We start from the raw sequence: 23,570 nt of genomic DNA, 5'->3' as shown, positions 1-23,570 counted from the left end.
ACCATTGAGGATGGGGATATTTGTGCACCCATTTCCTCAAATTAGTTGTTTAATTGTCTTCCTCCAAACATGACTGGATGTGGTAGAAATGCAGAGTTTAAATCTGATATATGTTGGTGATCTGTTCATCACTTGTTGTTAATGCTGGTTGGCACGCAAGTAGTTCTGATTGGTAGCTTCACCAGGTTGACACCTTTTTTATTTTTAGGTATGGCCCCTGCAGACTCCATTGAATCAGGGTTGATGGTAAAGGTTGAGTGGGGATATGCCAGATTGTATTGGAGTACGATTCTGCTACGGTTGGTGACCCACAGAACCTCATGAATGTCCAGTCACTCTTATCAATACATTCCATTTGATAAGAAGGTTAAGTATGTTTTCCCTCTTGCTGGCATCCTCACCACCTGCCATAGGGCCAGTCTAGCAGCTATGTCCTTTAGGGCCAGGTCAATAGTGTTACTAGGCAAAAGTGAGGACTGCAGATGCTGGAGATCAGAGTCAAGATTAGAGTGATGCTGGAAAAGCATAGCAGGTCAGGCAGCATCCAAGGAGCAGGAATGACTGATGTCCTGATAAGAGTAGATTCCCTACAGTGTGGAAACACACCCTTTGACCCAACAAGTCCACACTGACCCTCCGAAGAGCAACCCACCCAGACCCATTCCCCTACATTTATCCTTGACTAATCCACCTAACACCTATGGGCAATTTAGTATAGCCAATTCACCTAACCTGCACATCTTTGGACTATGGGAGGAAACTGGAGCACCTGGAGGAAACCCACGCAGACTCTGGGAGAATGTGCAAACTCCACACAGACAGTTGCCTGAGGTGGGAATCGAACCTGGGTCCCTGGTGCTGTGAGGGCATTGTGCTAACCACTGAGCCACCATGCCGGCTTTTGCCTGAAACATCGATTTTCCTGCTCCCTCGGATGCTGCCTGACCTGCTGTGCTTTTCCAGCATCAATTTAATCTTGACTCAGTAGTGCTACTACCGAGTCACTTTTCGTGATGGACGTTGAAATATCCCACTCAGCATAGTTTTTCAATCCTTGTCACCGTCAGTGCTTCCTCTAAGTTTGTTCAACATGGTGTACTGATTCATCAGCAGGAGGTTTTCTTTTACCCATGTTTAATCTGAAGCCATTAGACTTCCTGGGGTCTGGAGTCAGTGTGAAGGATGACTGTACACTATTATGCCACCACCTCTGCTGGGTCTGTCCTGCTGGTAGGACAGGACATTTCAAGGGATGGTGATAATGATGCCTGGAACACAGTTGTACTCATTGAAATCATTCCTTACAGACGATGTCATGCTGGCGCTTGACTAGTCTGAGAGTGAGCTGTTCTAATTTTGGCACTAGCCACCACATATTGGTGAGGAGATCTTCGCATTTCTGTTCTGTTTCAACCATTCTTTTCCAGTGCCTTGGTCAGTGCCACGTGGACCATCCAGTTTCACTTCTTTGTTGAGACTTCATAGTGATTGTTATAAGTAAGTGGCTTGCTATTTCACAGGGTGGTTGAGAGTCAAACACATTGCTGTCGGTCAAGAGTCACTTGTAGGCCAGACGGCAGGCTACCTTCCCGGAAAGGCATCAGTGGACCAGTGGGTTTTTCTGACAATCAACAATGGTTTCATGGTCATCAGTAAATTCTTAATTCCACATATTTTTATTGAATTCATATTCTATCATCATCCATGGTGGCATTCAAAGCAGAGGCCCTAGAACATTAGCTGAGCTTCTGGATTAATAGTCTAACAACGATACCACTTGGCTGTTGTCTCCTTATAGGACTAGGGATTAAGATAGGATTAGGATTGGTGGAAGAGCAAAAGGATTTAGTCTTTCATATACACAGATTACCATCCAATACAAATCAAGAGGTTAAATTACAGAAGTAAGAAAATGATGATTCAGACCATGGATAAATTTAAACATAAGAATTATGTTAGTTTTGTAAAATTTTCATGATATTGATCTGATTCAGTGGCTTTAAGTTTGTTCCAGCCAAAAAATTGTAATCGCGGAAAAAAAGCAAAAGTGAGTTAGATGCATAAATACAACTTGGTCAGACCTAAATTGAAATATTGTTGTCCCTCACTATCTGCTTCAGACCCATTTGAGTAGCTGTGTCCTTCAGTGCTAACGTTCCATTTTTGATGATGAATGCTGAAGTCCGTCACCATATGTACATTCTATGCCCTCATCACTCTGTGCCTCCTGCAACATGGAGGATTAGTGATTTATCAATGTTTAAGGGTGGATGTTAGGTGGTAAGCAGCATATGCCCATTTTTGGCCTGAAGCCATGGTATTTCATGGAATCCACAGTCAAATTTAAGATTCCCAGAGCAGTCTGTCCCTCCTGTATACCACCACCTCTGATGGATGCATCCAGGAATAGTGATGTAGTGTGTTAGGGATGTTGCCTGTTAGGAATGATTGCATGAGAATGAACTGACCAGAACTTTCCTGATTACACTGTTAGTCTTGTGGTTACAAACCCCTAAGTTGTATCTTGTTAAATGAGATGCAAGTATGTTTTTTTATCAGCATACTGCATTCATAATGATGTAACAGCTTTGCAGATCTTGACAAACTAATTTTGTAATTATTTATCAAATTTCTCCATTATGTGAAAAATTTGTATTTTCATCATTATTTCAGCTTCCAGCCTTGTGTTTGCCTAAGTCATTTATCTCACTCTCCCTGTAATTCATTTACTTCCTGGTTTGCATTCTGAGAATGTTTCCGTGTGATTTACTGCTCACCTGCCGGGTGCCTGGAGATAACCTTGACTTGACGCCGGATTCAAACTGATGTTGAGATTGCAGCAAATGTTGTCAGACCTTTCTTCAAGGTCAGCCTTGAGCAGCTTTGTCTTACTCCTGATCACCAAAGTCTGAGCCATGGTTGTCATGCCGTTTGGAATTTTTGTACTTTGCAAATATTAAAACCCGTTTCTCTTGTAGATTGTGTAACATTGCTGCTGAATTCAGGAGCACAGGTTGATGCCATTGGAAATAATTTATTCACACCATTGTGTGCAGCTGCTGCAGAGGGTCATGTTGGGTAAGCTGTTATTTAATTTTGCGACCATAAGAAACTTGGCCAAAATTAGGTTTTGCTGCCCACATTTTAGAGAATCAAAGTGAGTGCAAGCTTATAGAGACTCAATAACATTTTTAACCCTATTGGTCCCTATAGTCAAATTTTCATATACAATGTTTCAAGTTCCCATTGCAAAATTACTAAACACTGCAGAGTTCTCGATGCATACTGTGATAAGTTTCTTCTGATACTTTGAAGTCCCACACAAGTTTACCACCTGCAAATTAAATTTTAACTTCTCATTTTGCCACTTGAAGCAGGAGCTCATTATGTGATGCATCCTCCAGACTCTGCATCCAAACTGGCCAATTTCACTCCCCACTACGACAGGCAAGCTGCATCTCGGGCAATGAGAGCTGCCTGCAGTTTGCCAATAATAAATGAGGATGATGGATCACTTTGTCGTGACTTTGTCAGAAGCAGCCTGCATAGCAGCAAGATTTTCTCTTGATTCAGGTCCGATCCAATTTCTAGCCCATGTATAAACTTTTTTATTGTAGTTTATGAAATTATTTTAACATAAATTTATTATTTAAATACCGATTTTATATTCTTTCAATTTTCCTTTGTAGCCAGTGCCAAATTTTCCCAATGTGCATACTTTTTGATTAGGTGGTTTTATTTTGTAGTACTTCAAATTAAGCAGTGCATTTTCTCCCCTTTTTCTGGCAAATTACATCTCTCCCATTGGAGAATGGGCAATTTTAGTGGTCTCTGTTTTGGCAATGTTGCACTTGATCTGAGCATTAGAAATTACATGGAGTTAGATTTTCCCTCTCCTTGCCCTCCCTCTGGTTGACCACTGTGGAAGTGCATGTTGCTTCACTACAGTTACACATTATGAATGCTAACAAACCCTATTTGTGAGCAATCAGGAAGAAGATCCTTAACTAGCCATCTGTGGGGATATGTTTTAATCTCTCCATACTGTGTGGGTAAATGTATTGTACTATCAAATAGGACTACTGCTTCTAATCTGGAAAGACATTAGTGTCAAATCATTCAATATGAACCATCTATTGAACAAATTTGGAAATGATATTTATTTTCATTGTTTATTCCTTTACAGGTGTGCTGAAGTGCTTATTACTTACGGTGCAAATATAAATTATGCTGCTGAAGGAGATCAAACTCCTCTGTATCTATCTTGTCTGAATGGACACACTGAATGTACACTTAGCTTATTGGAAGCTGGAGCGGATTGTGGTATAATGACTGTTGTAAGTGTTGGAAATTAGAAATTAGAAACTCTGTGACATTTCTTATAATGAACATTTGGAATATTAAAAGTTGGCAGTACTCTCCAAATTGATTCTAGGATGATCAACAAATGAACACCCCTGTCCTTAATTTATTATTTACGTTCATTACAAGACACGGATAAACCTGACTGACTTTGTTTTTAATTTTTCGGTCTTAATTTTTTGCCATTTAGTTTTTTTAAAGTTAAAAGGAGATTGATATTGAAATTTTACATCCTACGCTCATCAGAACTAGGACCCAAAAAATATACTCAAAAAAGAGATGCCATTTTATAAAGAATAAGAAGAGGGTGCTGATGGGTCAAGCTATCAGTTGCATGGAGACGTAGCAACATTTGTTAACCATCAATCTTAATTCATAAACCAGACAAGTAGATTCTGATTGGTCTGGGTGTTACCATGTGGATGCAGCAGATTATGATTGGCAATATGACCCCCTTTTTTAAAAGTAGGCACGGTGGCTCAGTGGTTAGCACTGCTGCCTCGCAGCACCAGGGACCCGGGTTCAATTCCCGCCTCAGGTGACTGTCTGTGTGGAGTTTGCACATTCTCCCCGTGTCTGCGTGGGTTTCCTCTAGGTGCTCCAGTTTCCTCCCACAGTCCAAAGGTCTGATGGTCAGGTGAATTGGCCATGCTAAATTGCCCATAGTGTTAGGTGCATTAGTAGGGAGTAGGTGGGTGGGTTACTCTTCAGAGGGTCGGTGTGGACTTGTGCGGCCAAAGGGCCTGTTTCCTCACTGTAGGTAATCTAATCTAATGTGAACACAAATTAATTTTGCCTATATAAAACCGGATCCTTAGTATGTATGTAACTTCTAGCATAGGCAAATGCATCACACTGCAGATTCCACATATGATCTTAAATTTTTTTCTGGTGTAACCCATGGTACAGTCTGGATTCTTTAATAAACGATTTCCAATATCAGGATCTCACCTAATAGTGGATGTACATTCCTGAGGTTTGAGTCTGTCTCTTGTATTCTAATTCTATTGGTACAAGATGACAAGCTTCAACTCCAGTCTTTTTTAGCTATGCTTAAGTTTTGTACTACCAATCTGTATTGTTTGGTACATAAAGTTTGCAGTAGTCATTTATGTCCTTTCTCTCCATTAATATGTCTCTATGGAGCGCATCAGTTATTTCATTTGACAAAGGTGATCGTTTTTTAAAAAAAAACTACAATTTTATCCAGTTATTTTTGCTTTCTGCGCACATGCAACTAATTCATTCAAGTCTGACAATGTGGAGGATTACTTGCTTGAAATTTACGTTCTTAAATATTAGTTTCTCATTGTGCAAGCTAAACCATCAGTGAGTTCCTCATAGCAATAAAGAATGATGATGGCTTCCTGTTTGGTTAAGAAACAATTATGTAAAAGTTGAGCAGAAAATGCTGGAAATACTTAGCAAGTCTGACATTATCTGTGGAGCGAGAAACATCTGATGAAAAGTCACAACCTGAAACATTTAACTCTATTATCCCACCAGAGATGCTGCCAGACCTATTGACAATTTCCAGAATTTTCTTTTAGATGTCTGGCATTTGTGGTATTTCGTTTTGGCAAAAGGTATGCATTATTAGGTATAAAATTTCACAACATGTTGAAACATTGATACTTTTAAGTTCAAATGAAATACTTCTGTTTAAAAATCTAACTCAATCAAAAAAGTAATTTCTTAAGCATTGCTCCCATATAGTATCTAGATGGTCATGTGCTACAATTTGAAGAACTGGTATTCATTTAGATCATTTACTTTGTTTGGATGGATATCAGAGTTATAATTAGATGATCTATTTAGTATTCAAAGGAGAATAAATCACAATGTTTTTCATTACTTCACCCTTAAAAGAAATAACTAACAGGAAAATACATGTATCATTTGGGCTGTAGTTCTATAGTTTGAAGAATTCAAAGATTTTATATGTTGTCACTTGGCTGATCGCCAAACAGCCCTGGATTTGAAAGATTTTGAAAAGATGATGGGTTAAGCATCGATGATCTTGTCTGTTAGGCTCAATGACAACAATCAGGTAGTTTGGTTTTAGCACTTCTAGGGTTTAATCAGTGACTTCATATTTCAAGTTATCATCAGGATATTGATACATGGAATATTTTGTCTGCTTCTCCTGGACATTTTCTGTACAACATTAGTACTGTCTTACGGGGGCCGCTAGTCATATATGTTAGCAAGATTATGTAAAATACCACGCAACTATAATAGAACAACATCACCTAGAAAGATGAAGCATTTCAGCTCACTTATGGTGACCAATTTTGTTTCTCTTGATGAGTTTGTTGCCTGAAATGGCTTGACCAACAAAGATTTGTTTATTTATAAGATAACTTTGTAGTTACATGAATGGTCAAATGATCAAATTCATAATTATTACATTCATTTGAAAACCACAAATTTAGCCAGAACATGTGATAGAAATAGTTATTCCAGGATTACATATTTCCAAACGCCTTTATTTAGAAATCTCCTGAACAAGTAACAGAATTTTGCAGTACCTGCTTTTCACCCACTGTTAGCTTTTCTTTCATGATCATTTCTTGAGCAATGTTATTCTTTAGCTTTGTAGTGCAAGTTATTTTGTGTAACTGTGTACATAAATTATTTAATGGTTTTCATTTGAATATTAATGAAGTTAACATGTTAATTTTAATCTTGGCAGAACCAATTTTAAATTTCAATTTGAGTCTTGTCAGTTTCCTAGTTGGCTAATTAAGATGAGCTTCAGGAATTGGAAATTGAGGAGGAAACTTTTCTTTTGCTTTAATTCTTAGGATGGTTGGGCACCCTTTCACGCAGCTGTGAGCACTGGTCATGTGGATTGTCTGAAGCTTCTCATGCATCGCAAAGTATCTGGGGAAAGAAGGTTTGCTGATGATTCAGAACGCAAATCGAGCTTTGTAGACCCTGAATGTGCCGAAGGGAGTGATAAATTCACAGTGGAACCTAAGGTTTCAGCTGACCTAATCAACCATGCTGACAAAGACGGTTGGACAGCTGCCCACATTGCAGCATCCAAAGGTTTTAAGGTCTGTTTTGTAATATAATATTACTGTGGTTTGCCTTACAAGTTCAAGCTCTATTTTAAATTTAATATTCCTAATCTATAAAACTATTCCTATTTCATGTATTGTAATTTAAAAAATGTAAAATATATAGATATACAAGAGATAATGATTCTATCCACAAAAGGATGATTCATTGTCAAGTTCTGTGTCTCATTCTCTAAAATCACAGATTCCAGTAAGCATCAGTAATGCCAAGAGCTACTGTTTTGCTCACTTGAATTAAGTGATTATGAGGGATGGGTATCATCTGGTGCTCCCAATGCAGTGAGCCACAAAATGGAATTCAATGTAATTCAGTTTGTAGCATGTTCCAAGAAAGTAATTAATGTCTACTGTCATGTGGCTGACTACACGCTCGCTTCCAGCTACAAGTTAGTTAACCTAGTCATAGAATTAGCAGTTTAGAAAAAAAAATTATTAACTGTTGCAGGCAGTTATCTGTATCCTTAAATCCTATTTTTGTTATCTTTCAAACTGTGCAATTCCAGAACCTTACAGCACAGAGGCGTATCATTTAGCTCCCATACTGGATCTTTAGAGCTATCATGCATTGAATCTGATCACTTCTGTTTTGTACATAACACTGTCTTTCTCATCTCAAGCAGCTGTGTCTTTTGAAAATCTTTATGGAGTCAGGATACAGCATTCCAGATCCTGAGAGTTCTAATGGAAGACAACAATGCCCAGTTCTGCCAGTTACTTGAATCTATGATTCCTTGTAATGGATCCATTTACCAGAGGGAATTTGTTTTCTTTTTTAACCTTTCAAAAATCTTGTAAGCCTCTGTTAAGCCACTTAGAGTCATAGAGTTGTCCAGCTCGGACACTAATCTGAAGTCCAACTCCTCCGTGCACTTCTTAAACCTCTTCTTATTCTTTAGAGACCAGTCTTACCATTTCCAGCCTTTTCACTCCCTCAACCCTGGTAATAACCTGTTAAAGAGCTCCTGTTCCCATTCTAAGACCTTTGCATCTTTCTTGAAGTGTGATGCCCATAATTGCCACAATACTCCACCTAAGGGCTAACCAGCATTAAACAGTTCTTGCGTGATCTTTTTGCCTTTTTTTATGCCATTACTCTATTTATAAACTCAGCAAACCCATGAGTATTTTTAACCACTGTAACCAGATGCTGCTTCAGCTTTCAAGAATTTTGTATATGGCACCAAGATCTATCTATCTTAGCCACATATTTCAGAATTATTCCATTTATCGTTAGGGAACTTGCCATGTTAGTCCTCTCTCAAAGTGCATCACTTTTGCAATTCTCTGCTCTATCTGTTATGCTTCAGACCATTTTATCACCTTGCCATCCTGATTTAATTATCAGCATCATTGCATCGCCTTTTACCAAGTCTTTTTTAAATCATTGTAAATCCCCTAACAAAGTGCATGTTTCATGAGAAAATATGTACCTGTTCAAATACTTGAAAGCTGTAATAGCTAGATCATCTGAGCATGCATGTATCTGTTTACAAAATAGAGGTCCTGTCCCATTAAAGTTCAACCAAAAGTTTAAAATTCACCCATTCCAATGAATTCAGCAGGTATGTTCTCCTGCAAGAAATGATTCATTATCTGAGGAATAAGTGAGTGTTATGTTATTCGCATACTAGCTATTTCTCTTGGAAAATGGAAAACATTGTGTTGATTTTTCCATTTCTATTTGACTGTTGTTTTCTTGGAGAATTTGAAAAACTTATTAATTATGACATTCACATTCATCCTTTTTCTTGTTAATAGAGAAACGTTATATGAATGACAAATATTTGCTTAAAAAGTGGGAGGTTAAATGTGACAGAGTTCAGTGTGGGAAAGTATGAGATCATCCACTTTAGACCTAAGTCAGATCAATCAGTGTGTTTTCTCAATGATAAGGTGCTGGGAACTGAGGATAAGCAGAGAGATTTGGGTGTCCCAAGTTTTGAAATCATTATGCGTTAATGGATAAGCTTTAAAAAAAAATGAAAAGGCTAATGGGGTATTGGCCTTTGTCCAAAGAGGGCTGGAATAAAATGGAGTGGAAGATGTGTGAGAGCTAGAGAGGATATTGGTTAAACGCCATCTGAAATACTGCTATCGGTTTTAAACAACACATTGTAAATGGTGGATTGACTTGGAAGGGTGCAGCATAGATTCATGAGAATGGGGGTATTTCATTAAAAGGGTTAAGTTATGAGAACAGTTGCATAGCCTACATAGAAGTTTGACAGATGATCCACTTGAAGTGTTTAAAATGACAGGGTCAATGTAGAGTAATTATTCATTTGATTGGAAAGTTGAGAATCAAGGAATGTAAGCTTGAATTTATGTCTAAGTTGTTTGGGTGTTTCAATTTATGCAAAGTAGTAGCAATTTGATGCTTTTTCCAAAGAAAGGCTGGATCAATTGAAAATGTCCAAGCTTAGACTGGTAGATTTGTTTTTGGTTAGTAAGGACAACAGGAGTTACAGAATAAAGGTTGGCAGATGGAATTAAGACACTAATTAGGCCTGTTCCATTTGAATTGTGGAACAGCCTTGAGGGACTAAATGGCCTATGTAGTTCCTGCAGTATAAACTGCTGAAATGAAGTTGCACATAACATGTTCACAAGTACTATTAGTTAGAAACCTTGTAAGGTACCTGCTTAATGGAGGGAAACGAACAAACAAAAAAATTGAAGTTGAATTAGAGTATGATATGCTGGTAAAGTCAATCAATCATGAAAGGGTGCCTGGCAAGACAGGATAACTAAGCTGCTGAAATGCACTTTTGTTGGATTAAGAAGTTAATTGGGCATTTCATTCAACTTGTATTGGAAGATCTTTCAGGTTTAGTTATATTTTGCTGTTCAACAAGTCATGCACTGGAATGTTATGCTGAAATATAACTAAAAATGAATAACCTTTTTAATCTCTTCCATTGTTGCAGATTTACCCTGAAGCTGGTCATAGAGGGAGATTCTGATCATGTTTGATTATATTTGCATAATGATTGAAGTAGAAAGGGAAAAGTATCTTCTTTCATCACTCTTCTAATTTTTCTCATTCTGAAATTATTTGAAGAGTGGTTGTGTTTCTCCTCAAATGGAGCTGCTTCACTACAAATTGTTTCTGTTACTATACTTCAGAATTGCCTAGAAGTGCTCTGCTGCCATAAAAGCTTGGATCCACATAAAAAAGATAATTGTCAACGAACTGTGCTTGATGTGGCTACAGATGACTGCAAGCATCTGCTGGAGAATTGGAGTGAGTAAAATTGTTTGGGAGGATATACATATCCAGGTATAGCTGAAATAACATGGCAAAGGAAATTGACTTGGAATTCATTTTGCTTTAAGTTCAATCAGTACTTTAGTAGGACGGCGGCAACATTTTTTAAAAAAAGCATCCATACTTTGTTTTGTAGAGAAGACATTTATAACACAGTTCACTCATGAACTTGATTTCATTTTGGCTCTAAAGTCATATTTTGTATCATTGTATATTGCTGTGTAGGCATTTGTTAGCTCACTTTGTTCGATGGCTAGAGTATAGTGCAGAATGAGATCAGTTGATGCAAGTTTTATGCCTGTATCAACTGTTCTGTACATGGAGACCTGCCACCTTTACTGTTCTCTCTTACTTAATGTGGAGTGCTGCCCCTCAAAATATAAAATTGCTTGTGTCTCTCTTATTAGAGACCAATGGTCCTTCATGGACCAGCTTATTATCTAAGTAATGCATTTTCACATAAAGTAGTCTTTATGTATTAAAAACGGGATGGGGGTGGGTGGAAATGACAGAATCCAAACTTGGAAGTGGTCCTAATCCACCTATTTGAAACCTTGAGTATATGTGCAGAATGGTACTACAGTCCTCAAATGATTAATTTTGACACTCTTTGAAGGAGGCTTTTAGCTAACATCCATGCACTAATATATTGCTGTTACATGCATTGTATACAAACATATTGATGCAATTTCTATTATTTTGAAAAGGATGATCCACGCAAACAATGAGTTCAACGTATTTTGGTAATAAAGCATCTGATGCATGCTATTTAGAATTGTGGATTTTTTTTAACTGTAGTAATTGTGAAGTGCTTTGTTCTGTTTTAACATGTGATGCAATGTACAGTGTTTCCTGGAGGAGGGCAAATATATAAGAAAAATGTATACTGTGTCAAATTACTTCTCAATTCATCCAATTTTTTCTTTAAAAAGTCTAATTGTTTTATTTATAATTGTACACAAGCAGTTGTGCAGAATATTGCCACACTGCAAGTTCTTTTCTCTGGGAAACTCTGTTTTTTCAGTCTGTGCTAAAACCTGCATGTTTTGTGGTAGATACAATTCCTTTAGTTTCAAAAATAACATTGACATGTCCAGTTTTAGGACTTATTGGAATTTAACCTGTGTTAGTGGTTTATGTTATTTCTTGATGTTTGTGACTTGTGTGCTCATTCATTTCACATGAAATGAAAACGTTGTTGTACTGTCATTTATCCTTGTTTCCACTCTGTTCTAAATGAAAACCAATGTTGCTTAAATGTTACTGGAAGAAAAGTGATGAATATTTCTAAATCAAGTGGCTATTTCTCATGTCAGTTTCTTAGCAATTTTCCTTTCATGTAAGTAACCATGGACCAGACAGTTTAACTGGGAATAAATATATGTCAGGATTTTGTCCTGTATACTTGGCTGCTATAATACTCCATTCAATTGATGTGTCACAGACCTCCATTGTGGGCAGTCTGACAGTAACTACTACTAATGTTTGGCAGTAATATAGAGATGTGCTGGCATCCCAGAAATCAGTACATGATAGTCAGTGTTTGAATTAATTATTGCTTTATTTACTTGCAAATACAGGAAGGACCCTATCTCCCTCCTCCTGTCGTAATTGCTGACTCTATATTCTTGAATTTCCGTGTGAAATGAGTTGTACGTTCCTACTATTTTTTTTCAATTTGCCTACAGCAGAATCTGGCGGTGAAGTGACACAAGGTAAAAACAATAACCGCAGATGCTGGAAACCAGATTCTGGATTAGTGATGCTGGAAGAGCACAGCAGTTCAGGCAGCATCCAAGGAGCTTCAAAATCGACATTTCGAGCAAAAGCCCTTCATCAGGAATAAAGGCAGTGAGCCTGAAGCGTGGAGAGATAAGCTAGAGGAGGGTGGGGGTGGGGAGAAAGTAGCATAGAGTACAGTGGGCGAGGGGATGAAGGTGATAGGTCAGGGAGGAGGGGGTGGAGTGGATAGGTGGAAAAGGAGATAGGCGGGTAGGACAAGTCCGGACAAGTCATGGGGACAGTTACTGAGCTGGAAGTTTAGAACTAGGGTGAGGTGGGGGAAGAGGAAATGAGGAAACTGTTGAAGTCCACGTTGATGCCCTGGGGTTGAAGTGTTCCGAGGCGGAAGATGAGGCGTTCTTCCTCCAGGCATCTGGTTGTGAGGGAGCGGCGGTGAAGGAGGCCCAGGACCTCCATGTCCTCGGCAGAGTGGGAGGGGGAGTTGAAATGTTGGGCCACAAGGTGGTGTGGTTGATTGGTGCGGGTGTCCCGGAGATGTTCCCGAAAGCGCTCTGCTAGGAGGTGCCCAGTCTCCCCAATGTAGAGGAGACTGCAACAGATACAATAAATAATCTTCGTGGATGTGCAAGTAAAACTTTGGATGTGGAAGGCTCCTTTAGGGCCTTGGATAGAGGTGAGGGAGGAGGTGCGGGCGCAGGTTTTACAGTTCCTGCAGTGGCAGGGGAAAGTGCCAGGATGGGAGGGTAGGTTGTAGGAGGGGTGTGGACCTGACCAGGTAGTCACGGAGGGAATGTTCTTTGTGGAAGGCAGAAAGGGATGGGGAGGGAAATATATCCCTGGTGGTGGGGTCTGTTTGGAGGTGGCGGAAATGTCAGCGGATGATTTGGTTTATGCAAAGGTTGGTAGGGTGGAAGGTGAGCACCAGGGGCGTTCTGTCCTTGTTACGGTTGGAGGGTTGGGGTCTGAGGGCGGAAGTGCAGAATGTGGACGAGTTGCATTGGAGGGCATCTTTAACCACGTGGGAAGGGAAATTGCGGTCTCTAAAGAAGGAGGCCATCTGGTGTGTTCTGTGGTAGAACTGGTCTTCCTGGGAGCAGATCCGGCAGAGGCGGAGGAATTGGGAATACGGGATGGCACTTTTGCAAGAGGTAGGGTGGGAAGAGGTGTAATCCAGGTAGCTATGGGAGTCGGTGGGTCTGTAAAAAATTGTCAGCGTCAAGTCGGTCGTCATTAATGGAGATGGAGAGGTCCAGGAAGGGGAGGGAGGTGTCAGAGATGGTCCAGGTAAATTTAAGGTCAGGGTGGAATGTGTTGGTGAAGCTCAACCTCCTCGCGGGAGCACGAGGTGGCGCCAATGCAGTCATCAATGTAGCGGAGGAAGAGGTGGGGAGTGGTGCTGGTGTCATTACGGAAGATCAGCTGCTCTACGTAGCCAACAAAGAGACAGGCATAGCTGGGGTCCATACGTGTGCCCATGGCTACCCCTTTGGTCTGGTGGAAGTGGGAGGATTCAAAGGAGAAATTGTTAAGGGTGAGGACCAGTTCGGCCAAACAAATGAGAGTGTTGGTGGAAGGGTACTGTTGGGGACGTCTGGAGAGGAAAACAACGGAGGGCTTGGAGGCCCTGGTCATGGCGGATGGAGGTGTAGAGGGATTGGATATCCATGGTGAAGATGAGGCATTGGGGGCCGGGGAAACGGAAGTCTTGGAGGAGGTGGAGGGCGTGGGTGGTGTCGCGAACGTATGTGGGGAGTTCCCGGACTAGGGGGGAATAGGACAGTGTCGAGATAGGTAGAGATGAGTTCAGTGGGGCAGGAGCATGCTGAGACATTGGGTCGGCCAGGGTGGTCGGGCTTGTGGATCTTGGGAAGGAGGTAGAACCGGGCAGTGCGGGGTTCCCGGACTATGAGGTTGGAAGCTATGGGTGGGAGATCTCCTGAAGTGATGAGGTTCTGTATGGTCTGGGAGATGATGGTTTGGTGATGGGGGGGGTGGGTCATGGTCGAGGGGGCAGTAGAAAGAGGTGTCCTCGAGCTGGCATTTGGCTTCAGCGGTGTAGAGGTCAGTGCGCCAGACTACCACTGCGCCCCCTTTATCCGCTGGCTTGATGGTGAGGTTGGGATTGGAGCAGAGGGATTGGAGGGCTGCGCGTTATGAGGGTGAGAGGTTGGAGTGGGGGAGGGAGGTAGACAGGTTGAGGCAGTTAATGTCCGGGCGGCAGTTGGAAATGAAGAGGTCGAGGGCAGGTAATAGGCCAGCACGGGGTGTCCAGGTGGATGCAGTGTGTTGGAGGTGGGCGATGGGGTCCTCGGAAGGTGGGCGGGAGTCCTGATTGTGAAAGTAAGCTCGGAGGCGGAAGCGACGGAAGAATTGTTCGACGTCACAGCGTGTAGTAAATTCATTGTGTGGACGGAGGGGTATGAAACTGAGTCCTTTGCTGAGGACTGATCATTCGTCCTCAGTGAGGGGAAGGTCTGGGGGGGGATGGTGAAAACTTGGAGGGCTGGGAGCTGGGATCTGGTGTGGGTGGAGAGCTGGGAGTGGGGGCAGAACCTGTAACTGGAGTGGGTGTGATGCTGGGGGGAATGGGGGTAGAGTCATGAGCAGGGGTAGTGTTCCCCTCTGGGTTCTGGGGGGTGGGGATAGTGACAGTGAGGTCTGTGGGTGGCATGTCAGCGGCGCTGGTGGGGGCGGAAGTGGTGGTGACCACGGAGGGGGAGGGGGAGGGGGGGGGGGTGGACGTCACTGAGCATGTGGCATCAGCGATGATATGAATGGCGGAAGTGATGTCATGTGTGATGCATGAGGAATTGTGAGGGGTGGAAGTGGTTGTGGGAGTGGCATGATGATGGCGGGAGTGACATCATCAATCAGCGTGGGGGTGGTAGCTGCATCAGCCGCATGGCTAATGGTGGAATAGGTTCCGAGGCCAGGAGAATCTTCTGGAATGTTTTGAGGAGCGCTGGTTATGGAGGTGGGTGGATAAAAGTTTGTTGTATTTACAGTTTTTGATGTTTGAGATGGAATTGAAATACTGTTTGTTGAGAGTATGAATTCTCCTGAGGATGTAGTACTGAGTGGATCCTTTGAAATTCTGAGAGAGTGTGGCCCTCAGCTGAGGCAGGGCTGACTGGAGAGAGGTTAGGTGTCGGCGCATTGCTGCAAGCGTGTAGCGGAGGATCTTGAAGGAGAACTGTTGCTGGTGTTTTTGAATCTGTAAGGTAAAAACAATAACTGCAGATGCTGGAAACCAAATACTAGATTAGTGGTGCTGGAAGAGCACAGCAATTCAGGCAGCATTTCGCTGCTCCTTGGATGCTGCCTGAACTGCTGTGCTCTTCCAGCACCACTAATCCAGTTTTTGAATCTGTAGTCTGTACTGTTTGTCCTGTTCGGGTCCGGAGTCCATGTGGGGTGAGTTGGTTACGGAGACAGGCACTGAGGAAGCACATGTGGCTGTGGTAGTGAGTTTGTTTCACGACATGATTGAAGAGCTTCAGGGCAGAGCAAGTGACCTGGGAGTTGCAGTGGGAGAGGGACTCCCTGAGTTTCTTGTAGAGAGAGGAGGAAAACTTCTTCAAGGCAGGCATCCTTGCAAGAGGATTCGCAGTAGGGTTAAAATCAACGAGGTAAAAACACTGACTGCAGATGATATGTGAAGTGATACAGCTCACTCAGAAAAGCAATAAAAACTATATCTGGGGTATGAAAGTATCACAGTCATGTGGTATCACGACCATTTTGCAATTTGAGATATTAGATGTTGTTATGCGTATTAACAGAGAACTTAATCTCTTTTCATTATTTTTGATCTTGGGGATGCTTAATTTTAACACCAAGTTTACCTTCCTTAGTAAGAGCGTACCAGATTTTTAGGAAGGCCAAAATAGCCACTGGAATATTATGAGTCAGCCACTAGGAAACTCATTTACATCACTTTAGCATGGCATTAATGTTAACAATGGGAAACATCAGTTTTACTGAAAAAGCATTTGGTCACAGCTTTAGGTCTTGAACACAAAGACATTTGCAAGAATTTCAATGTAAGTGGGAAAACTTATTCATCTTTTTGAGAAGAGTGCTGAAGTTGGTAGGTAACCTTTGATGATAGAAGTCTTGTCATGTAGAATGCATCCATTAAAATTCTGACTGTTAATTGCCAATCTTTGTTTAAATTTTGAGCAAGGCAGATTGATTCTGATTCATCAAGTTATTGCCCTGGGGAATGAACTAGAGAATGGTTGTCACCTATATTGTTAACTTGAAACAAGTGCAATGTTTGCATATGTATTTTTTTCTCTCATTCAGGTTTAAATATAAACCCAAACTTGGCAATTAACTGTTGGTCATCATCTAACTGATCTATTCTCTGTGGCAATGCCTAGACTAATTGGAATCCACTTGCCAATTAATCAGCACCCTCTTCTCATTGTTCCCTTGACATGGGTATTCTTGAGAATTGCCCCGATGAGTGTAAGACAAAATGTTTTTTTTTCAGCATATGTCAAGTTCTATGCTGTCACTAAATGGAGAGCATTCTGTACAGCTGAGGAAGAATCTCTGTTGTGTCCTGACATGGGGTAGCATTGAATTCTCTGGACCTTTTAATAAGAACTTAATATTGATATGCTATATACCACAACATCAAAGGAAAGGAGCCACAACATTTTTTTAAAAAATTAATTAGAGAAACTTACTTGATTCCAAAATTTTCATGGTGTGTATTTGTGGCTTTTTAAAATTTCTCAGCAGAAGATTTCACTTTAAATTCAAAGATTCGATTTTCGAATGTTTGTGACAAAGATGGTGACTTCTCTTTTTGCATGTGAATGTACAAATCCAGTTTGTTTGCTTTTTATCCAACAGATGCTCACAAGGTGCTGCTGCAGATTTCTTTGAAACAAAGTGAAAATGTGTATAACAGGACAGAACATATTGAAAATAATATTACAATTGGCAGCCTGACCATACGCAAACTGACTACTTGGGATGATTTATCCAAAGCTGTGACAGTAACACTTAGGAACCACTTCAAAACTGTCATGGATGGATGGGAATCATCAGAGACGTCAGCATTTCTGCATAATACTGAATACAGCTTTACGTCAAGTAGCATATCTGCTGTTCAAATAGGTATATATTAACTTAGAATAGCTGAAAGATTATTGCTGTTAAAATAGCTCCTGTTTCACAAAACAAACAGATATAAAACTATGAACCACGTAAATTTGGGCAGAGCAGCCCAGCACTCCTCCATTCTGGTCTTTTGCACCCGTTAGCTTTCATCACTCCAGAAATGGTGGCCATGTCTCCTGCTTCCTCAACTCTAACTTGTTTAATGATATCCATAAACGTCTCCACATCTCTGTCTTTCTTTCCTCCTTAGAATCATAGAGATGTACAGCATGGAAACAGACCCTTTGGCCCAACCCGTCCATGCAGACCAGATATCCCAACCTAATCCAGTCCCACCTGCCAGCACTCGGCCCATATCCCTCCAAACCCTTCCTATTCATATACCTATCCAAATGCCTCTTAAATGTTGCAATTGTACCAGCCTCTACCACTTCCTCTGGCAGCTCATTCCATACATGTACCACCCTCTGCGTGAAAACGTTGCCCCTTAGGTCTCTTTTATATCTTTCCCCTCTCACCCTAAACCTATGCCCTCTAGTTTTGGACTCCCCGACCCCATTGCCTATTTATCCTATCCATGCCCCTCATAATTTTGTACACCTCTATAAGGTCACCCCTTAGCTTCTGATGCTCCAGGGAAAACAGCCCCAGCCTGTTCAGCCTCACCCTGTCGCTCAGATCCTCCAACCCTGGCAACATCCTTGTAAATCTTTTCTGAACCCTTTCAAGTTTCACATCATCTTTCCGATAGGAAGGAGACCAGAATTGCACGCAATATTCCAACAGTGGCCTAACCAATGTCCTGTACAGCTGCAACATGACCTCCCACCTCCTGTACTCAATACTCTGACCAATAAAGGAAAGCATACCAAACGGCGCCTTCACTATCCTATCTACCTGCAACTCCACTTTCAAGGAGCTATGAACCTGCATTCCAAGGTCTCTTTGTTCAGCAACATTCTCTAGGACCTTACCACTAAGTGTATAAGTCCTGCTAAGATTTGCTTTCCCAAAATACAGCACCTCACATTTATCTGAATTAATCTCCATCTGCCACTTCTCAGCCCATTGGCCCATCTGGTCCAGATCCTGTTGTAATCTGAGGTAACCCTCTTCGCTGTCCACTACATCTCCAATTTTGATGTCATCTGCAAACTTACTAATTGTACCTCTTATGCTCGCATCCAAATCATTTATGTAAATGCCGGAAAGTAGAGGGCCCAGCACCAATCATTGTGGCACTCCACTGGTCACAGGCCTCCAGTCTGAAAAACAACCCTCCACTACCACCCTCTGTCTTCTACCTTTTGAGCCAGTTCTGTATTCAAATGGCGAGTTCTCCCTGTGTTCCATGAGATCTAACCTTGCTCACCAGTCTCCCATGGGGAACCCTGTCGAACGCTTTACTGAAGTCCATATAGATCACATCTACTGCTCTGCCCTCATCAATCATCTTTGTTACTTCTTCAAAAAACTCAACCAAGTTCGTGAGACATGATTTCCCATGCACAAAGCCATGTTGACTATCCCTAATCAGTCCTTGCCTTTCGAAATACATGTACATCCTGTCCCTCAGGATTCCCTCCAACAACTTGCCCACCACCGAGGTCAGGCTCACTGGTTCCTGGCTTATCCTTACCACCTTTCTTAAACAGTAGCACCACGTTTGCCAACCTCCAGTCTTCCGGCACCTCACCTGTGACTATCGATGATACAAGTATCTCAGTAAGAGGCCCAGCAATCACTTCTCTAGCTTCCCACAGAGTTCTCGGGTACACCTGATCAGGTCCTGGGGATTTATCCACCTTTAACCATTTCAAGACATCCAGCACTTCCCCCTTTATAATCTGGACATTTTGCAAGATGTCACACCATCTATTTCCCTACAGTCTATATCTTCCATATCCATTTCCACAGTAAATACTGATGCAAAATATTCATTTAGTATCTCCCCCATTTTCTGTGGCTCCACACAAAGGCTACCTTGCTGATCTTTTAGGGGCCCTGTTCTCTCCCTAGTTATGCTTTTGTCCTTAATATATTTGTAAAATCCCTTTGGATTCTCTTTAATTCTATTTGCCAAAGCTACCTCATGTCCCCTTTTTGCCCTCCTGATTTCCCTCTTAAGTATACTCCTACTTTCTTTATACTCTTCGAAGGATTCACTCGATCTGTCCTGTCTGTACCTGACATATGCTTCCTTCTTTTTCTTAACCAAATCCTCAATTTCTTTAGGGAATGCTGGATGACTATTGCTACCAGTCTTCTCTTTCACCCTAACAGGAATATACTTTCTCTGGATTCTCGTTGTCTCATTTCTGAAGGCTTCCCATTTTCCAGCCTTCCCCTTACCTGTGAACATCTGCCCCAATCAGCTTTTGAAGTCTTGCCTAATGCTGTCAAAATTGGCCTTTCTTCAATTTAGAACTTCAACTTTTAGGTCTGGTCTATCCTTTTCCATCACTATTTTAAATCTAAAAGAATTATGGTCGCTGGCCCCAAAGTGCTCCCCCACTGACACCTCAGTCACCTGCCCTGCCTTATTTCCCAAGAGTAGGCCAAGTTTTGCACCTTCTCTAGTAGGTACATCCACATACTGAATCAGAAAATTGTCTTGTACACACTTAAGAAATTCCTCTCCATCGAAACCTTTAACACTATGGCAGTCCCAGTCGATGTTTGGGAAGTTAAAATCCCCTACCGTAACCACCCTATTATTCTTACAGATAGCTGAGATCTCCTTACAAGTTTGTTTCTCAATTTCCCTCTGACTATTTGGGGGTCTGAAATACAATCCCAATAAGGTGATCATCCCTTTCTTATTTGTCAGTTCCACCCAAATAACTTCCCTGGATGTATTTCTGGGAATATCTTCCCTTAGTACAGCTGTAATGCTATCCCTTATCAAAAATGCCACTCCCCCTCCTCTTTTGCCTCCCTTTCTATCCTTCCTGTAGCATTTGTATCCTGGAACATTCAACTGCCAGTCCTGCCATCCCTGAGCCATGTTTCCGTAATTGCTATGATATCCCAGTCCCATGTTCCTAACCATGCCCTGAGTTCATCTGACTTCCCTGTTAGGCTCCTTGCATTGAAATAAATGCAGTTTAATTTATTTGTCCTACCTTGTCCCTGGTTGCCCTTACTGTTTGATTCACTTCTGTTCTCAGCTGTACCCATCTCAGATCGATCTCTTTCCTCACTATCTCCCTGGGTCCCACCCCTTCTCCTCCCCCCCCCCCCCCCCCACGTTACTAGTTTAAATCCTCCCAAGCAGTTCCAGCAAATTTCTCTGCCAGTATATTAGTCCCCTTCCATTTTAGGTGCGATCTGTCCTCCTTGTATAGGTCATTTCTACTGCAAAAGAGATTCCAATGATCCAAAAATGTGAATGCTTCTCCCATACACCAGCTCCTCAGCCATGCATTCATCTGCTCTATCCTCCTATTCCTGCCCTCACTAGCTCGTAGCACTGGGAGTAATCCAGATATTACTACCCTTGAGGACCTCCTTTTTAAATTTCTACCTAACACTCTATAATCTCCCTTCAGAGACTCAACCTTAATGTTCCTTAACATATCCTTCATTTGCCAAGGTTTTGTCATTTTCTGCTGATGTATCTGCTTCACCATTGTGTTAAATATTGTTTGGCACACCTGTTGTATAACCTCCAACAAACATTGTAATGTTTTACTGCATTAGAGCTGCTTCATAACTGCAAGTTGTTCTTCCTTAATAATATTCACTTTCAAAATTTGAGTGATAAAATGAAACAAAATTTTAATGTTTTCTATTAGACTAGATTCGAAATAGGCCCTTTGGCCGAACCAGTCCACACCGATCCTCCAAAGAATAACCCATCCAGACTCATCTCCCTCTGACTAATGCACCTAACACTACGGGCAATTTAGCATGGCCAATTCACCTGACCTGCACATCTTTGGACTGTGGGAGGAAACCGGAGCACCCGGCGGAAACCCACGCAGACACGGGGAGAACGTGCAAACTCCACACAGTCAGTCGCCTGAGGCTAGAATCGAACCTGGTACCCTGGTGCTGTAAGGCAGCAGTGCTAACCACTGAGCCACTGTGCCACCACTGTGTTGTCCATCCTTGTCGTCTTTACATCATGCCTATCTCTTTAATGCATTCTGGGTCTAATGTATGACAGCAGTTTTATACTCCTAGCCTGCAGTTGGCATTGTAACCCTTTGCACTATTGTTTTAATCACATTTTCTCTTAGAATTTTACATTCTCAACTGTAACAAACATTGTGTGGGTTCCATTCTGAGTTATAGCCCTTCTAAAATACAAATTGAACTTTAGGAGATCAATGTCAAAAGAACCTCCATAACATGCTCCCTACTTTGTATCATTAATTATGCCTGCTCTGTTGTGTCTATAAATAGATTAATTTTAATGTAATAAAAGTAAGAAGTATTCAAAGTTGTTACCCCCCACTCAGCTGATGCTCTAATTAAGTCAAATCCAAGAACAAAACGTGGCTTGAAAACTCATATTTTAAAAAATGTTTTAACTTTGTGGCCATTCAGTAAAACAAAGTCACAGGCTGCAGATTTTTTCAAATGTTGTTTACTTACTGAAGACAATAATATAAGAAGCCAGGCTATATAGATGTAGACTATGGTTAGGAAAATCTCAAAATACAGCAAGACAAACTTTTGACCTATTTTCTAAGGCCATCACTTTAGTGATTCAATTGTGGAGGAATTATACCTATAAATAAAACAGTAAGTTTGACTTAACTGATTCTTTCCAGTTTCTGCCCTGTGAACAGTGCAGTGTGATATGAATTAACTTTTCCTCAGTTTATAATAGCCTGCAGATTTCTAACCAAACACTTCCTTGCCTGGAGGTTCCACAGCATAAACTTTTCTACTTAATAACGGAATAAAGCAAGTTCTGACTGCTGTCATATCTCCTCCAAGTTGCCTAAAAACCTAAAATCGGAGTTTCCGAAGTTTAAAATGTCTCCTTGATTATCCATCAAACAAAAACAAGTTAATAGTGTTCGATGTTTACTCTACCTATTGAAAATCACCTTGGGACAAACAACTTCAGGGAGTTATCTAAATGTTGATGCATAAGGAATTAAGTCCCTTTTTTTTTTACAAACTTCTCAAAAGTAAGCAACACTCGTATGGCTTAATACTCATATTAAAATCTAGTAATACGAAATCCCAATTCTAAAATGGATACTAATTTATGTAAACACGCCTTTCAATACAAAGGGGGAAAGTATTTCTTTAAAGAGCTCTCTGCAAAGTTTAGAAAAATTAATCTTTCTATTTTACCTCTATACAAAATGCGCTATAGTTAACAGCTTGAAAGTGTGTTTAAGCTCTAATTTTAGCCTTACATTGCTGAATTGATGAGTAAGCATGAAATTAGATTTCTCATAGCTGATGACTATGAAACACATAGCTGATGATGCACTTATCCAGTAATCTCCATTCTTACAGTAAACAAAGTATCAATTTTGCAGTTAGCTTCCAAATGTGCAATGTGTCAGAATCCTCTGGCAATATAATTGCTATTACTAACCAAGTGCAATGCATAATTTTGCTTGTAAATGGTCAGGGATCATTGCAGTTGGATAACATGGAGCTAGTGAGGAAACTTGCTACTGAATTTTTGCAGTGCAACTCAAATCTCTTTCCTGTCTTCCCCCACAGGTGATGAAATTTGGAAACCTGGACAATTTTTGATGTCCTCTCCTTGGTCACTGGTGCATTGGAGCCAAAATTACCTTGTTACAGTATTCTTGAATGGTTAGACTTTTACATTATTTAACAGTTATTACATTTCAAGCTTTTCACTGTTTTATTATTAAAAGCATATTATTGTGCAGAATAGCTTTTCAGCCTGTCAAGGCCAATGTGAGCATGCAGTATCACATATTTTGATCAAACATTTTGTTGTAGAACTCTTTGCATATATTCACTGAGCTGAC

At 41.0% G+C, this 23,570-nt stretch overlaps 1 protein-coding gene across 3 annotated transcripts in view; it reads left to right on the top strand.

Moving 5' to 3' along the window:
- The window catches only part of cttnbp2 (cortactin binding protein 2), a 156,944-nt gene that overhangs the window by 86,550 nt on the left and 46,824 nt on the right, over positions 1-23,570 (top strand). For all 3 annotated transcript variants that reach the window (XM_072551512.1, XM_072551513.1, XM_072551514.1), the window contains 6 exons: positions 2,979-3,078; positions 4,187-4,337; positions 7,170-7,424; positions 10,575-10,692; positions 17,326-17,592; positions 23,293-23,388. In XM_072551512.1, coding sequence (XP_072407613.1) covers positions 2,979-3,078; positions 4,187-4,337; positions 7,170-7,424; positions 10,575-10,692; positions 17,326-17,592; positions 23,293-23,388 — 987 coding nt within the window. The remainder of the gene's footprint in view (positions 1-2,978; positions 3,079-4,186; positions 4,338-7,169; positions 7,425-10,574; positions 10,693-17,325; positions 17,593-23,292; positions 23,389-23,570) is intronic.

Source organism: Chiloscyllium punctatum, chromosome 32 (assembly GCF_047496795.1).
Source record: "Chiloscyllium punctatum isolate Juve2018m chromosome 32, sChiPun1.3, whole genome shotgun sequence".
In the NCBI taxonomy this organism is placed as follows: domain Eukaryota; kingdom Metazoa; phylum Chordata; class Chondrichthyes; order Orectolobiformes; family Hemiscylliidae; genus Chiloscyllium; species Chiloscyllium punctatum.
The sequence above is the reverse complement of the archived record's forward strand: the minus strand, read 5'-3'. Positions and strand labels throughout refer to the sequence as shown.